This window comes from Callithrix jacchus, chromosome 2 (assembly GCF_049354715.1).
Source record: "Callithrix jacchus isolate 240 chromosome 2, calJac240_pri, whole genome shotgun sequence".
Taxonomy (NCBI): domain Eukaryota; kingdom Metazoa; phylum Chordata; class Mammalia; order Primates; family Cebidae; genus Callithrix; species Callithrix jacchus.
In genome coordinates, this window is record NC_133503.1 from 44,492,132 (window position 1) to 44,509,825 (window position 17,694).

At 39.6% G+C, this 17,694-nt stretch overlaps 1 protein-coding gene and 1 pseudogene across 10 annotated transcripts in view; both read left to right on the forward strand.

The window, feature by feature from the left end:
* SH3RF2 (SH3 domain containing ring finger 2) overlaps positions 1–17,694 on the forward strand; it is a 159,561-nt gene that overhangs the window by 71,081 nt on the left and 70,786 nt on the right. For all 10 annotated transcript variants that reach the window (XM_035287542.3, XM_035287547.3, XM_078362278.1 and 7 more), the window contains 3 exons: positions 3,451–3,720; positions 7,265–7,360; positions 14,538–14,852. In XM_035287542.3, coding sequence (XP_035143433.2) covers positions 3,451–3,720; positions 7,265–7,360; positions 14,538–14,852 — 681 coding nt within the window. The remainder of the gene's footprint in view (positions 1–3,450; positions 3,721–7,264; positions 7,361–14,537; positions 14,853–17,694) is intronic.
* Positions 747–1,915, forward strand: LOC118150423 (MICOS complex subunit MIC27 pseudogene; annotated as a pseudogene).

Consider the following 17,694-nt stretch of genomic DNA (forward strand, 5'->3'; position numbering starts at 1 on the left):
AAGACTGAATAGCAAGACTGCTATAATGAGAGGGGATTACATAATCCCACTGTGTGGAAAACCACAAAATAAAATATGACCCTAGGTGGCTGAAGCACTTCCTCTTAAACATAATCTGTTAGAACTTGCAGTTTGTCAAGCTGACTTCAAGCAAGACTGGAGTAAAGCCATTTCTATGTGGAAAAAAAAACAATTTTAATTAGTAAAATTGTATTTGACTGAAATAATTATTTAGACAACTGATTTGGCGAATGATTATGCTTGAACTGATTTTTTTTAAACCGATGATCGATTTCTGACTAATTGTTTCTTTGTGTCAGTTGAGCTTCCTAATGATCCAAATGCTCATTTTATAAATGAATACAGTTTAGGAAAGACTGAGTAACTTGGCCATGATTACGCAAATGGAAAGACGTGAAGCCAGAATTCAAAATCAGTATGCAGACCCAGAGTCCCTGACTCCACTCTCATAGATGTGGAGTCGAGTTCCTGACCCTGTTGCTGGCATAGTGATTAAGAAAAAGAGCTCTAGCATCAGGTAGTCTGAGTTCATGTCCCATATCTGCCATTTCTCAGCTGTGTCAACTTATGCAAGTTAATAAATCACTCTATGTCTCTGTCATCCTGTCTTATAAATGGAGATAATGAGTGTCTAACTCCAAGGGCTATATAAATGAGATGATCCACATACACACTTAGCACATAGGAAGTGCTCAGTAATTAGTTATTAATATTATGCAGGTGCTGTCTGAAAACCTTGGCCGAAAGGGTCATAGACATGGCGGCCATCAGGGTTCAGGTATACCTGTAAAGGTATATTACACAGGTAAACTTGTATCATGGGCATTTGTTGTGCAGATTATGTCATCACCCAGCAATGAATGAGACTTCCTGTTGCTCTTCATTCTCCCCAGCATTTACCATTGTCAATGTTTCAGATTTTCACCCTGCTAGTAGATGGGAAAACTGACAACCATGCCTGCAGGTCTGATATATGCATCTGTAAATGTACATGCAGCCAAAAAAGAGGAATCCAAAAAACAGCTAGTGAAACCAGAGCAGCTCCCCATATATGCTGCACTATCGCTCCATTCTAAATATGTTGAAGAGCAGCCTGGTCATTTACAAATGGGCTTTGCTTCCATCTGCACTGCAACTGGTCATTATATTGGCTGGGGCAAGGGTGTTTATGTCTTTGTGAAAAATGGGATAATGGATACAGTACAATTTGGAAAAGATGCTTATGTCTATATGAAAAATCCTCCTTAGGATTTTCTTCCAAAAATGGTAGTTATTACGGTTTCAAATGGGCTTGGTTTCAGCACGAAAAAGTTCTAAGTTTAAGAAAATTACTCATCCTCTAGGACTGGCCACTTTAGGAGCAACTGTTTGCTACCCAGTTCAGTCAGTAATAATTGCTAAGGTAACAGGGAAATGGTATACGCTACAAGCCAGCAGATTTTGGGAGTAGTTAAGTCATTGTGGATAAAAAGCAGCATAAAAGAGTCACTTCCTAAATCTAAAGAAAAAACTAAGCTAGGATCCTCTGCCAAAATAGAAGTGCCTGCCAAAACAACTCACGTCTTGAAACACTCAGTGCCCTTGCCAACAGAACTCAGCTCTGAAGCAAACACCAAATCAGATTCCACTTCAGGGGCTACACAGTTTATGCGTGACCCCAAGCTCATGGATCACGGGCAGTCCCACCCAGAAGACATCGATACGTACAGCACTAGAAGCTGAAGTAGACTGCATAGAGAGACTACAAGATGTGTGAAGTTGCAAATAATGATGAAAAAAATCACATCATGGGTAACTGATACATAGAGTATTACCTAAACCAAGTTTTTCCCTTACCTCTCCAAATGTGCAATTCGGTAAATTACATAAGTGGTTAACACACAAACTCTGAATGCAATCCAAACAGTATTAAATGACTGACGAGGAGACATAGGTAGAAATATTAGCTTGCATTTGATGACCTATAAGGGCATTTATTTTTTTTAAATGAGGATATGAACTCCAATGAGACTAAAATCTGAAAATGCATATATGTATGTATAAAGACATACATACTTATATGTATAAATGTATTTCTGCTCTACCTTTCCCAAATTAATGTTACTTAAATTAGAATGGTGTGTGGGAAGATGTGTTTCCCTCTGGTTTTTGTTGTTGTTGCTGCTGTTTTGTTTTGTTTTCCATGTCCTACAGCTGGAATAAAATATCCATGTTTTATGGGAAAAAATACTATGCAGGTATACCCCAGATAGTGTAGGTTCAGTCCCAGACCACTACAATAATGCTAATGCCGTAATAAAGCAAGTCAAACAATTTTTTTACTTCCCGGTGCATATAAAAGTTGTTTACATTACACTGTAGTCTACTGAGTGTGCAATAGCATTATGCCTAAAAAAGTATATCTAACTTAATTTAAAATACTTTACTACTAACAAAAAGTTAATGATGATTTGAGCCTTCAGCACGTTGCCATCTTCTTGCTGGTGGTGGGTCTTGCCTCAATATTGATGGTTTGCGGCTTCACCTTGCATTTTTAAGTTATAGAGACAGCTTCTTTTCTTTAACCTCAAACAATCTCAGCTAGCTTCAAACTTTTCTTCTGCAGCTTCCACACCTCTCTCAGCCTTCATAGAATTAAAGAAAGTTAGGCTCTTGATCTGAATTAGGCTTTGGCTTAAGTGTATGTTGTGGCTGGTTTGATCTTCTACCCAACGAGTCAAACTTCCTCCATATTAGCAATAAGGTTGTTTCACTTTCTTATCATTTATGTGTTCACCGCGGTAGCACTTCTAATTTCCTTCAAGAACTTTTCCTTTGCATTCACAACTTGGCTGTTTGTCACAAGAGGCCTAGCTTTTGGCCTATCTCAGCTTCAGTCATGCCTTCTTCACTAAGATTAATCATTTCTGGCTTTTGATTTAAAGTGAGAGATGTGCAACTCTTCCTTTTACTTGAAAATGTGTAGGCCATTTTAGGGTTATTAATTGGCCTCATTTTAGTATTTTTGTGTCTCAGAGAATAGGGAGGCCCAAGGAGAGGGAGTGAGATGGCAGAATGGCCAGTTGGTGGAGCAGTCAGAACACAAACATTTATTGACAAAGTTTGCTGTCTTGTATGGGCAGTTTGTGGCACCCACCCCTCAACTCAGGCATTATAATACTAACATCAAAGATCACTGATTACAGATCACCATAGCAGGTATAATAATAATGAAACAAAGTCAGCACGTGGTGTTGGAACAATTGCACGAATAGACTTTTTCAGCACAGGTTGCTATAAATTTTGATTTGTAAAAAGCTCAATATTTGCAAAGCATGTTAAAGCAAAGTATAACAAAAGAGGGAATGCTTGTATCTTCTGTTCCTCTAGACTCTAAGCTAAGTAGATATTTGAGCTAAGTATGTATTTTATTGGTCTGTGCCATTGCAGGTGCCTCGAGCCAAGGCCTTATGCAACTACAGAGGGCAGAGTCCTGGTGACCTAAGGTTTAATAAGGGAGATGTCATTCTTCTCCGGAGACAGCTTGATGAGAATTGGTACCAGGGGGAAATCAATGGCATCAGCGGGATCTTCCCAGCCAGCTCTGTGGAAGTCATCAAGCAGCTGCCCCAGCCACCCCCACTCTGCAGGGCCCTCTACAACTTCGACCTACGAGGCAAGGACAAGAGAGAGAACCAGGATTGCCTCACCTTCCTCAAGGTAGGATTCTGGGTGGCCACCACAGTCAGCTGGGACCACATAGAGACCATAGCAGAACCAGAGTTGCTTGTTTAACATTTGCTGATTTTAAAAAATTATATATTAAATATATTATATTATTGTTCATATTTATTCTTTTATGCATAAATTATATTTTAAGCATAAATTATATTTTATGCATAAATTACATATGTAATATGTGTGTACAATTCAAACTAAATGCAAGTAAAATCTCTACAGAAATCTACAAATAAGCGATAGAAATCTGTGAGCCTTTTTTATTGTAATTACAAAAGTATACACTCATTCACTCATTCATTCATTCTATCACTTTTGAGCACTTACTCTTTGCAGGTCCTGGGAATAGGACATGAATAAGTCACAGTCTTTGCTCTCCTGGCATAGTAATGGGAAGAACAGATACGTGAACAGAAAATCACAAACAATTTGATAACATGCTATGTAAAACCATGCCCCTACCTCTTAATCATGTATGTGGAAGGGTATTCTTGCTGACCAAGTTATGCTTACCTAATTCTACTCATTTACAACATTCTATGTTGTTGTAAACATCACATTCAAAACACTGCAGACACACATAACAACATAATCATGCCTTTCTACATAAATAATCTCTTACGAGACATACTTTTCAAACATTAATTACCCTAAGATTTCTTGTGCCTCTGTTTTTCATTAGATGATTCCCCACCATTTGCAAGTAATGACAGTTCTACTAAAGTCTACACTACTTTAACTCTCCGTATTCAGTATTTGTTATTCCATAGACATTCACATCTCTCATAGAAACCACAGTTGGAATTATTTTCATTCTTCACTACTGGTGATAAGTCGATCAAATATAAGTATAGAAAGAGGCACTGTTACAATACTTTAGCCAAAGTCTTTTGTTTTGCAAAATATTTTTATTCCACCACTACCAGAAAGGAGATTTACTTCAGGTTTCCTCAAACTAGACAACCTCCCTGTCCTCCACATTTTGAGATAACGACGTTTATTATTTCCTTGGGACCTCAGAGTGAGACTCCTAAGGAAGGTCATTCTACAGCCCAAACAGCAAAGTTTAGATGTAGACTACAGTTAGAGGAAGGTCAGTTCAATCCCGCAAATATGTAGTGAGTAATTATTTTGTGCCAGGCATTAGACACACAGCTGGAGGAAGACATAAGCAGGGAGTATCATCGTCTGCCTCTCTGACCCTTTCTGGGAATTTGCAAACTGGGACATTTACTCTACATGCTTATTCATTTTTTGAGCCCATCCATGTGCCAAGCTGGCCATTGGAGATAAAGTGATGAGTCATTGTCCTTACCTTCACAGAGTGGGCAATCTAGTGGAAGAAACACACTTATAAATGGGAAATTATGATAAAGAAACCGGAAAAAAGATTTGACCCATTCTGGAAGGCTGTGGAATACAGAGACTTCTAGGAAATCTCATGGTCTAAACTCAGCACATCCAAATTAAACTCGAGATATTCTTTCCCAAAGTTGTTCTTTTCCTAGTGCTTTCTAGCTCAGTAAATTATATAATTTATTCAACTTCATGTATTTATTTATGCATGGATGCATTCAGGAAATATCTGTTGCCTGACTACTAAAGGGAAGCCACTGCATTAGGTGCTAGGGACAGCAAAGATTAACAAAGCAGACACATGGAGTTTGGCCCTGCATACATGGAGTTTATGGTCTGATATGGTAGACAGACATTAAAGAAATAATAACCTCTGGGCACAGTGGTTCACGCCTATAATCCCAACACTGTGGGAGGCGATGGTGGGCAGATCACTTGAGGTCAGGAGTTCGAGACCAGCCTGACCAACATGGCAAAACCCCATCTCTACTAAAAATATATAAATTAGCCGGGTGTGGTGGTGCATGCCTGTAGTCCCAGCTACTCAGGAGACTGAGGCGGAAGAATCGCATGAACCTGGGAGGCGGAGTTGCTGTGAGCCAAGATTGCGCCATTGTACTCAGCCTGGGCAACAGAGCAAGACTCCATCTAACAACAATAAAAAAAGAAATAACCTACAAATGCATAATTGCAGATGTGTAAGAGCAGGAACCCCAACCCCTGGACCACCAACCAGTACCAGTCTGTGGCCTATTAGGAAACAGGCCGCACAGCAGGAGGTGAGCGGGACAAGCAAGCAAACTTTCATCTGTATTTATAGCTGCTCCCCATGGGTTGCATTATTGCCTGAGCTCCACCTCCTGTCAGATCAGTGGCAGCAATTAGATTCTCATAGGATCATGAACCCTATTGTGAACTGCGCATGCAAGAGATCTAAGTTACATGCTCCTTATGAGAATCGAATGCCTGATGATATGAGGTGGAGCAGTTTTATCCTGAAACCATCCCCTATCCCCCACCCTCTCTCCCTACTCCCTACCCACTGCAGCCATGGAAGAATTGTCTTTCATGGAACTGGTCCCTGGTGCCAACAAGGTTGGGTACCGTTGTGTAAGAGGAAGCTAAGAAAGGGTATAATGCAGTAACAGATTTAGATTTGAATTAATCCCAATTCCTGAGGAGCATGGAACATAATGTCAGAGAGATAAAAAGGTCTTTAGTGGATGAATATACAGGTTGAACTTGATGAATGTTGTATGGACATGGTAAGGTGTTCCTAAAATAGTATTAAGTTAAAAAAAAAATCAGTTTCCCATGTGGCTTCATTTATGTGAGGTACAGGAACAGGCAAAATAAATGTATAGTACTAGAAGTCAGAGTAGTGGTCGCCTCTTAATAGGTGGTGGGAAAGGGCACAAAGGAACCTCCTGGGTGCTGGGGATATTCTATATCTTCATCTGAACAGGGATTTCATGGATATATTCAGATGTAAAATTTCTCAAGATTTGTGCACTTCATTGTATTCATGTGTTATGTTTTTGGAAAGATTTTAAAAATATGTACATTTATATGTGTGTATGTTTTGTCTTGATAGAAAAGAATCTGGAAAAAATGTGTTATTCAAGCTATTGACATTTGATTGTATCTTTATTGTGGTATAATATTTTCCTTTTTTTTTGCTTATCTGTATTTTCAAATGTTTCTACAAATTTACATATAACCTTTTGTAGTAAGAAAAATCTGAACAAAATGTTTGAAGCATTAAAAATTGAATACATTCTGAAAAGTCTTCTAAATGAGCATAAAATTCATTTTTCTTTTTGCAAAGCTAAAAGTGCTTCTCCTATGGCTTCCATCTTGATTTCTCTATCAGATAAATTTAAATGAAAAGCTTGGACCCTCCTGGTGATTAAAAATTGGAACATTTCTAAGTTTTCCTATTGTATTCTATTGATTCTCCAAATTATTTCTACTCCTCTATGGTCTCGGTGACACAAATACTGCCCTTTATGAAGAAAGTTCATTTTAGCAAAAAGATTTCCCAAATAAATCAAGCACAAGCTATATTCCTCACACCTTACACCATCTGAGACTCCAAACTGATGTCTGCTGAAAGCTTCTACTGCCTGAAAATGGAAGTAAATGCTGACCATGAGACTTTCTCTTTCAGGATGATATCATAACTGTGATCAGCCGAGTGGATGAGAACTGGGCAGAAGGCAAGTTAGGAGATAAAGTAGGCATCTTCCCCATCTTGTTTGTAGAGGTACGTGAGTATCAAGTCTACATCTGGTTCACGCCTGTACAGAAATATGCATGTGCTACAGTGATGCCTGAGAACAATTCCTATTTGATAGGAGGCTTATTTCAGAACTAAAATCTCTAAAGAATAGATGCCAGACAATAACACCTAATTCTAGCAAGAGTCTGGGGAAATGAGTGAAATCTCTCATATGCAAACTAAAATAAACTTACACCAAAAGTATTAAAACTGTGTGCCTCCTATGAGTCCACAAGTCTACATATAAGAGTTTATTGTAAGAAAATATTTAAATAAGTATGCAAAGATAGATATACAAAATGTTCAAAACTGTTCACCATAACATTAGGTAATGATGTATAATTATGACAAACCAGAAGTACTCAAAATATTCAATAATAAGGACTTCATTTTTAAAAATTGTGGTGATGAAAAAAGTGTCTCTCAATGGAGAATACTATAATATATGGAGAATAATATTTACTATCATAAAGCATTTGATATTATGGAAAGATTTATGATTTATTGTTAAGCTTTTTTAAAGTTTAATAGATATACAGTTTCAGATTTGCAGGATAAAAGTTCTAAAGATGTATTTCATAACAGCGTGAATATACGTAACACTGCTGAACTGTACACTTAAAAATGGCTCAGAAGGTAAATTTTATGTTACATGTCTTTTATCACAATAAAAAAATAAGTTGGACCACATGGAACCAGCTTTATAAATATATGTGTTTTTATATAAATGGATAAAGGACTAGAGAAGTATATGTATCAAAATGTTAACATTTTGTGATCACTAGATGGTGAGATTCTAGATGCTTTTCATTTTCTTCTGCCAACTTGTATTTTCTATATCTTCTGAAATTAGCATATATTTATTACTTCTGTTTTTTTAAAGAAATATTTTTTTTAAAAAAAAAAAGAAAGAAAACATGCTAAGTTATCTGTATCTCCAGTATAATAATATAACGGGTCAGTGCCTAACCTTATTAGCCATGAGCCTCACTTTAGATTGAAGCAAGTCATTACATATTTAAGGAGAGGTTTCAGCCGGGTGCAGTGGCTCACACCTGTAATACCAGCATTTTGGGAGGCTGAGGCAGATGGATCACAAGGTCAAGAGATGGAGACCATCCTGGCCAACATGGTGAAACTCCATCTCTACCTAAAAACAGAAAAATTAGCTGGGCCTGGTGGTATGCACCTGTAGTCCCAGCTACTCGGGAGGCTGAGACAGGAGAATTGCTTGAACCTGGGAGGCAGGGGTTGCAGTGAGCCAAGATGGCGCCACTACACTCCAGCCTGGTGCCTGGCAACAGAGTGAGACTCTGTCTCAAAAAAAAAAAAAAAAAAGGTTTCATTGTTTAACTGCATTTATTAGGTGTTTAACATGCATAAAGCATTAAAAATGAGTAGTGGAAAGCTATGAAAGAAGTAAAAGGTGTGCTGTCTGCCCTGGGCATTGGAGGGTTTGAAACAGAGCAGACCACAATGGAAAAGCAACCAATTCTTCTAATCATAAGAGCTAAAGCAGGTTCTGAAATGAATGGCATACCCAGAGCATTGCACAGCTTTCAGTGTTCTCTGTAACTCCTCTACTCTATCAGTGTCAAAGGAAGGGTTGGAGGAAGGGTCCAGAGAGGCTGGTCTTCTTATTGTCTCTATTAATCTCATTCCTACTTCTCATTCCTAATACTTTTTCTCTTGCTGAGGCCCCTTTCAGATATACCACCCAATTCTCTTTACCTGTTCAAATTTCACTTATTTTATAAGGCTCAAATAGAAACCTACTTTCTCTATAAAATTTCAGCAAGTAGTTAAACCCTCAATGGTCTCTATCCTCACTGAATATCTGATGAATGTGTTAATTGTACTTCACAGGCTAACCTAATACAGAACAGGCACTCTGTTTTTAAAAAATTAGCTTAACAAGTGAATGAATGGAAAACAATTCAGAAAGTAGTCAAAGCACCCAAAGGGAAAAAAAAAATTAAAGAGCAAACCATTCAGTGTAACCCTGTCCTAAACATATATTTAATTATTCAACTAATTTTTCATTGAGTGCCTGCTATGCCAGGACCTGTGCCTAGTTCGAAAGACACAAGACAAACATGGGTCCCTGCCCTGAGAGACTGTAAAGTCAGAAAGTATTCCAGTAGTTACAAGTGTGATGAATCATGTAAAGACTGAAGAAGCCGGGTATAGTGGCTCATGGCTGTAACCCCAACACATTGGGGGCCAGAGGTGGGAGGATTGCTTGAGCCCGAGAGATTGAGACCAGCTTGAGGAACATAGTAAAACTCCCATCTCTACAAAAAACTTATAAACTAGCCAGGTATGATGGCTCACACTTGGTCCCAGCTACTCCAGAGGCTGAGGCAGGAGAATTGTTTGAGCCCAGGAGGTCAAGGCTGCAGTGAGCCATGATTGTACCACTATACTCTATCCTGGACAACAGAGCAAGATCCTATCCCAAAAAAGAAAAAAATAAAATACTGAAGTAGAGGAAACTATTAGGAAGTTATGATATGCAACTTACCTGGGCAGAAAGTCAGCAAATGTCACTTATGCCAAGATCTGACAGATAGAAAAGTAAGTATGGAAGGAAGAGCATTTTAGGTAATGGAGGTAGCATGTGCAAAAGTCCTGCAGAATGAGGAGGTAAAGTGTAGCCAAGGGAAAAAGGAAGTACCAGAGCTGGAGCTTAGACAGTAAAAGAACAAAAAGTGAAGCCAGGGAAGTAAATGTAAGGCAGATCACAGAGGACTAAACCATCCTGTATAGTCAGGATAGGCTAGGTTATGCCGTGGCAATAAACAGCATTCAAGTCTAAGTGGCTTAACAAAAAAAAATATTATTCCTCACCTACATTCCATGTTCAGTGCAGAATGATGAGGGATTCTGCTCACATAGTCACTCAGGAACCCAGACTAGGAAGTCCACCTGTTCCAGATGATATATCTTGTAGCTGCATCATCTGGAACAGGTGGACTTCCTAGTCTCCACAGTAGGGATGCATGAAAAAGAGTGAGTTGTATCAGCAACTAAACACCTCATCTCAGAAGTGACACTTGTCACTCCCACGCACAGCCCATTAGCCTGAATCAGTTACATAGCTTGATCTGATTTCAAGTCAGCTGAAAAGTATAAGGGAACACATGAAACATTGGGTATCATTGCATTTGTCATATCATAAGAAGTGTGGATTCGACCCAAAAGCCAATAGAAGCCATTGAAAGGTTTTTGAAGTGACCAGATTTGGATTTCTTAGACTGTCCTGGCTGCAGTGGGAGGAATGATTTGAGGAGGAGAGAGACAAAAGCAGGAAGTCCAGTTAGGAGGCTCCTGCATTGCCCAGTTAGATGACCGTGGATTAGACCAGGAGGTTCAGGGACATTTCAGGAGGCAGAATCCAGAGGACTTTGGGATTGACAGAGGCAGGGACACAGAAGATTAGTGGTCAAGAACAGCCCACTTCTTGATTTATGGACGTAGGTCAGTGGCAGAGCCATCTTCTGGGTAGGAGCCTTTTCGGAGAAGGAAGTTACTAAGATTCGGAAACAATGGTTAACTCTCTAAGGACAGAGATCAGCTGCAATTAGTACCTAGTTGGACCCATAAGAGGTATACTTAAGTATTTATCGAAATTGTTGCCTGGTCTACTGCATTATCTTGAGATGCTTCTTCATAAACTCTGGGAGAGCGGGGAGGCACCGCTCATCTTATTACCCATTTCTGAAACCCATTTTCCCAAAACTTCTCCATTTAATGATTATTCATTTGGATACACTTTCCTGCCACTTCACCTCTAAAATTAGCAAATACAAGAACCATCACGATTATCATTAAACTAGCCAGTGCTTCATTTGTTCTCCTAATTGCTTGGAGGGGAAAAAGATAATCAAGTGGTTGCTCTAATCTGGAAACTTGGTTTTCAAAAATTACCTGAAATCTAAATTGTGCTTTTTAAAGCAGCACTTAAATTTTGACTTCAGTCATTTCATTAAAACTAGCACTTGCTGAGATCTCTTTAAATAAGTTTTGAATTACCAGTGCCATGCAAAGCAATTAGAAGAAAGGGAGGCTTTCTTATAAGCATGGGGTGTGTGTGTGTGTGTGTGTGTGTGTGTGTGTGTGTGTGTGTTTTGGCATAAACAGGGTTTTTCTTGTTAATGTATCATTTTACTTATTTAATTGCACCTACATTCAAAGGTGATAAAACAAAGGCTCAGTCTATGCTCATTCTTATCAGGGCTCCTCCAATGGAGCCTGCCTGGGTTATATGAACTTTGCTCAGCCCAATGAGCCTCAACAATATTGTTTCAAATGAGTGGGTGCAAATCTAAGAGACCTGCAATTCTTCCCCAACAGAGCTATTAATCATGTTGGCAGAGGACAGGGCAGATGCAGAGTCTCCAGGGGCCCTTTGTCAGTGTTGATGTTAGAAAAGCTGAAGGTGGTGCTCACCTGTGGACAGAACAATTAGGCAGAAGCAGAAACAATTAACTTATTTCATTATAGCCATGAGTGACTGTATAAAGAACTTCACCATTCAATTCAGAGCATATATTGCCCTTTAACTGGGTGAACAATGGAGGGGCAGGTGCCCTGGGTCCTATAAGTCATTTTTCCTAGTTCAGAGCTTGCCTAAACAATTTCAATAATTTCCTAATTGGTCTCCCTACTTCTGTTCTGGCATTTCTAAATAACAGCCAAAACGAGCTTTTGGTTTTTTTTTTTTTAATTAACATACAGAAAAATTTACTCTTTTTAACATCCAGTTCTATACATTTTAATAAATGCATACAATTGCGTAACCACACCACAATCAAGGCATAGAATAGTTCCAACGGCTGCCCCGAAATTTCGCATGCTGCCCTTTTATATTCAATTTCTTCCCCAAGTCATAACCACTGGCAACCACCAGTCTGTTTTCTGCTCCTGTAGGTTTCTTTTTCCAGAATGTCATATAAATGGAATCACACAGAATGCAGCTTTTTGAGTCAGGCTTCCTTCATTTTGCATGATGCATTTGGGATTATCCGTGCTGTTTCATGTATCAGTAGTTCATTCCTTTTTGATGCTTAGTAGTATTCTATTGTATAGATGTGCCAGAGTTTGTTCATTCACCTCTTGAAAGACACGGGAGTTGTTTTCCAACTGTTGACAACTATGCATAAAGCTGCTATGAACATTTTCCTACTGGTTTTTGAGTGGGCACAAGTTTTCCTTTCTCTTGGGTAATTACTTTGGAGTGGAATTGCTGGGTCGATGCTAAATGTGTGTTTAACTTTCTAAGAAATTGCCAAACAGGAGCATAAGCTTTTAAAGGCACAAATCAGATCATATCACTCCTCTACCTAAGTCCTGCCAAAGACTTCCAATTATACATAGAATAAAATGAAACCCTCCCTGACTCTTGTGATCTGGCCCCTGCCTATCTCTGTGACCTCTTTTATCATCTTCTTCTCACATGCTCTGTTCCAGCCCTCTCTCTATTTCTTTCTTCTGTCTTTCTCTCAAGCAAGCTATGTCCTTTCTCGCTTTAGGACTTTCACGCTAGCTTATAGTGCCTCTTTGGGCATGTTCTAACCTCCATTGTTACATAGCTAGCTCCTTGTTGACATTTGTTGCTTCAGCTTAAATGTCACCTTCTCAGATCTTCCTCGACCCCCTAATTTACAGTAGCTGCCTCCCCCAATCACTCTCTATTACATCAGACCACTTATTATTATATGATGTTTTCTTGTTTACATGCTGGCTCTGTCATTTATAAGTCATCCCTTCCAGGCCTCAGCATTCTTATCTTTAAAGTAGACATAATAATACTCATTCCCCTACTTGATGAGGTTTTCACAATATTATAAGCTTCTTGAGGCAGGAACCACATTTTCTTTAAATTTTTCTTTTTAATAAATTTATTTATTTATTCCTCAACGAACGCCATATTCAATAAAATTTTCTATTTCAGCTATTTTAATCCTCTGTACATTGTCACTAAAAAGTCCTTTAATGGGCAAATTTCCTTCACCTCTATAGCTGGATTTCCACATTAGAATGAGATGTGGTTTTAGAGGGCAACTGGTAACAATAATAAAAATGGAAATTTAGGTAATCATTCTAAAATTTTAGAGTTATTGCACTAACCCTTGTTTGTCAACATGTTTCAGATTTCCAAAGAAAATGAACCCACAGGGGCCCTCAGTGAGTAGGGTACTCAAAATATTATTATATATTTTTTGTGAGAACTGACCGATAGAGTAGGGAAGACACACATAACACAGTGGTGTACCAGAGCTGGCTGGAACTAGATCACAAGAGCTAGTTGTTACATGTTCAGGAATTTTGCCAGCCAGTTGTTAAACCATTGGTGGCCTGAAAAACTCCACAAATTAGGACTTGTTTTCTTTCTTGCTTGCTACTTTTTGTTTTTGACAGCTGATTTACCAACACATCACTGGCCAAGAGATACAGAACAAGGAAGAATGGTGATTACATCAACGTATCTAGAGGAAATAGTAAAAGACAGTCTTAGCATAAGGATTCAGGGTACTGAATGTACTTATATTCTGACTCAAACACATCAAATGTATAAATTCGAGCAACTTCACTCACTCATTATTCCACAAACACTAAGAATCTACTCTAGGGTACAGGAGAGAATCATGTGTAGAAAAAGAAGGTCCCTGCAACCCAGGCAACCTACAGACTAGTGGGGGAAAGGCAAGTAAAGGATTGTGGTTTGGAGTGAAAAATGCAATGACTGGGAAGCAGAGGGGCTGCTGGGAGCACCAGGAAGGGCAAGGGGATTCCAGGATGGCTAAAGGAAGAGGAAGGAAGCCCACTAGGTGAAAAGAGCTGGATATGACTGGGAAAATGGGTAAAAACAGAATACTCTCAGCCAGGAAGGAGCACCATGGCTTATTTCTATCCCCTTTGGACTTCAGTAAAAGAGGAATACTTTGAGGAAAGTTGTGAGAATGCATTAATAGAGCAAAGTCATGAGGATGCACTGATAAAAGATGGAAGTTATTACTGTGCTCACCAAGGAATGAGCATCTGAGCCAGGGACTGAGGAGGTGGCATCTGACCTGGCTTCACATGGGCGTGGGTAGGAACTGGCTACTCACATTAAATCAAGAAGACAAACTTCTCATTGGACCTTTTGTCTTTTCAGCCAAACCTCACCGCAAGACACCTTCTAGAAAAGAACAAAGGTCGCCAGTCATCCAACACAAAAAACCTGTCCCTGGTGTCCTCGTCCTCCAGAGGCAACACACCCACCCTCCGTAGGGGCCCAGGGTCCAGGAGGAAGGGACCTGGGCACTTTTCCATCACAACAGCCTTGAACACTCTCAACCGGATGGTCCATTCTCCTTCGGGGCGCCATATGGTAGAGATCAGCACCCCAGTGCTCATCAGCTCCAGCAACCCTTCTGTGATCAACCAGCCCATGGAGAAAGCAGACGTTCCCTCCAGCTCGGCAGGGCAGGTAGGGAAGAAACTCCTGGGGCGAGGACACTTTGGAGTTGGGCAAGTGATTCATACATGTCACAAGCAATATTTGATGTTTAGTACTTGCTAAACACCCAGAATTCCCTGATAGTAACTAATGCCGTATGTACGCATGTCAGAATTGTATAAACATTTCCTTTCATCCTTGAACAGCCTGCGAGTTAGGTGTTATTACTTTTATCCCCATTTTACAGATGGGAGAACTGAGGTTTAGAGGGGTTAAACAGCATTTTCCAAATTCTCACAGATACTTTTCTTTCCCTTGCTGAGTGCCATGACATGGTTCTGTCCCTTAGAGAACTTCCCTCTGAGAAGATGATGGCACCTATTTTCTCAAGAGTGTTTTGGCATCACAATTTAAGATTCACTATGCCGTCCTCTGGCAATGTATTAAGCATCAGATGGAAAGAAAGCAAAAGAAACTGTGGGTTATTGAATGTTCTCAGGACTGGTTACCTACCTTTGTAGGACTCGGTGCAAAATGAAAATACAAGTTCTTTGCTCAAAAATGATCAAGAATTTCAAGATAAGAACAGCAGAGCATTCAACCTGTGTGGCTACGCAAGTCACACACTGGTGATGCCAGCCCTGGGCGTTTCCAGATGGAGCACCTGATAAGATAATACATGTAAAGTGCCTAGCACCATGATACCTGCCATATACTAAGCATCCAATAAGCGTTAGCTCTTAATAAGATTGTTGTTAACCCTGGTCACTGTATTGCCAGCTGAAGAGAGATAAGCCTAGAGTTGGTCGTGGCAATCCAGAAGCTGAAGTATTTCTAGCAGCATATGGCTATTTAGGTCGAAGCGTACTTCAAAAGATGAAGGAGTGGAGGTATGAGGCGAAGTAATTAAGAAGAGCCGCATGTTGGGTACTCAGCTGAAAACACTCTTTGGGACCATGCAGGTCACAACTTGAAAGGACAAAACTCAACTTGCACTGATGTGGTTTTTTTTAAGAAGCTGTAAATCTTGTTTTTAAACATGAATTTCTACCCTGGGATTAAAAGGCTTAATTGGACTCTAATCCCCTTTTAACAAGACAAGGAGGAAAGAGAAAGTCAAGGGCTCCTCAAAGACCTGTGTGCTATTCTGAAAGGAAAACAATCACCTCTTACAACACTTCATATCTTATTTCACTGTCTGGGTCGCTAAGAAGTTGGCTGCTCGTGTAATTCTGCCCACCACCTTCACCACATGCACACACATACACACTTTCTTTTTCTCCCCCATTCTACTCCCCTTGCTTTAACAAAACTATAAAACTTTCCGCATGCACACTGCACTTCTTTACAAGTACATATTAATATATGCTTTATGCCCAAAGTTCTCACACACACACACACACACTCTAAAATGGGAGCCTTGTGACTCACAGTTAAACCAAAGAGTCACAGAATTTTTTGAAACGATTCTTTATATATAGTCATAGATATATAAAGTGCAGCCCACACTCAATAGAAATAAGCTAACTCACTCAGCTGTAAGTTAGCTTCACAAAAGATTTAGCCAAGAGTCATTTTCTGTGTGCTTTTAAAATTCTTATTCTGGGCATTTATGTCATCTACAGAGGCTGGACTGGAGTGGGAGAAGTCTAGTAGGAGTTAAAACAAGCATTATTCCTTCGTAGTTTTCACATTAGTGAGAATTCCAGAGTATGGCATTCACACATCCGATGACCAGGGAACCACTTCACGGCAGCCTTTTCTCCATTCAGATGGCTGTGGATTATAATTATTTCTACATGTTTGTCCAAGGGTTGTAAAAACATACTCGAAATGGCCCACTTATGAGTTATACCTAAAGATGAGCAGAAAGTTGAACAAATGACAAGTTTTTCCCTTTTCTCTAACATTCTTGAGAGCTGTGGTTGGGTCTAGCTCATCACACTCTTCCTACCTCCCCCACTCTAGCCACGCACATGGTGCCTAGACCCTAGCAGGTGCTCAATAAATCAAGGAATCAAGACTTTTGACATAAATATCTGGGCTGATGGCAGTGACATATACTTAGGGAAGACTGGAGAAAGAATTAATTTCTTAAAGAAAGATTACAGATTAAGGTAACTCTTCCAGCCAATAAACATCTGTTGAACGCTTATGATGTGCTAGTAACCATAGTGAGTACTGGGGATTCTACTCCAAAGCAAGAACAGTAATATAACCTCAGACTTTACTGAAACTACCATGAGATGGATGGATCTGTAGGAGGTAGGTAGGTAGGTAGACATATAGATAGATACATAAATAGAATGATAGCCTGTAATGGGAAAGTCTCCTTTGACTGCCAGTCTCCGAAGTTCTGCCCTCCATTCTAAAACTGTAGTAAGAGCCTTTGCAGGGGAGGTATTATCAACACTTTATAGCAAGGTAACTAAGGCCCCAAAAGAAAAATGATTAAGCCAAGCTCATGTAATTTAGTAAAGAGTCTGGATTGAATTTAGAATTGTCGAATTCTAGAACATAAGCTCTTGTCACTACACTATGCCGTCAACCAAGACCGCATTAAGCAACATTGTTATGCCCATGTAGTGTATCCCGGATGTCTGCAGCCTCCCTTTTCTTGGTCATCTTCACTTGACTCCTTTTCAATGCTAAGGCCTTCCAGCATTCTCTTCTCCACCCACCCCCTCAGTAAAGAATTTGTCCTAAGTGTTTTGCACCTGAAAAAGGCTTCCATTTACTGTTTCCTCATGAACTACCAGTTGCGTCCAAACATTGTGTACGGTGCTGATGGCACCAGGAATAAGCTGCTGCCTTTCTCCTCCTGTGGTAGAGACAAGTCTTGCATTGTCCCTCAAACCCCAAAGGGGAGCAA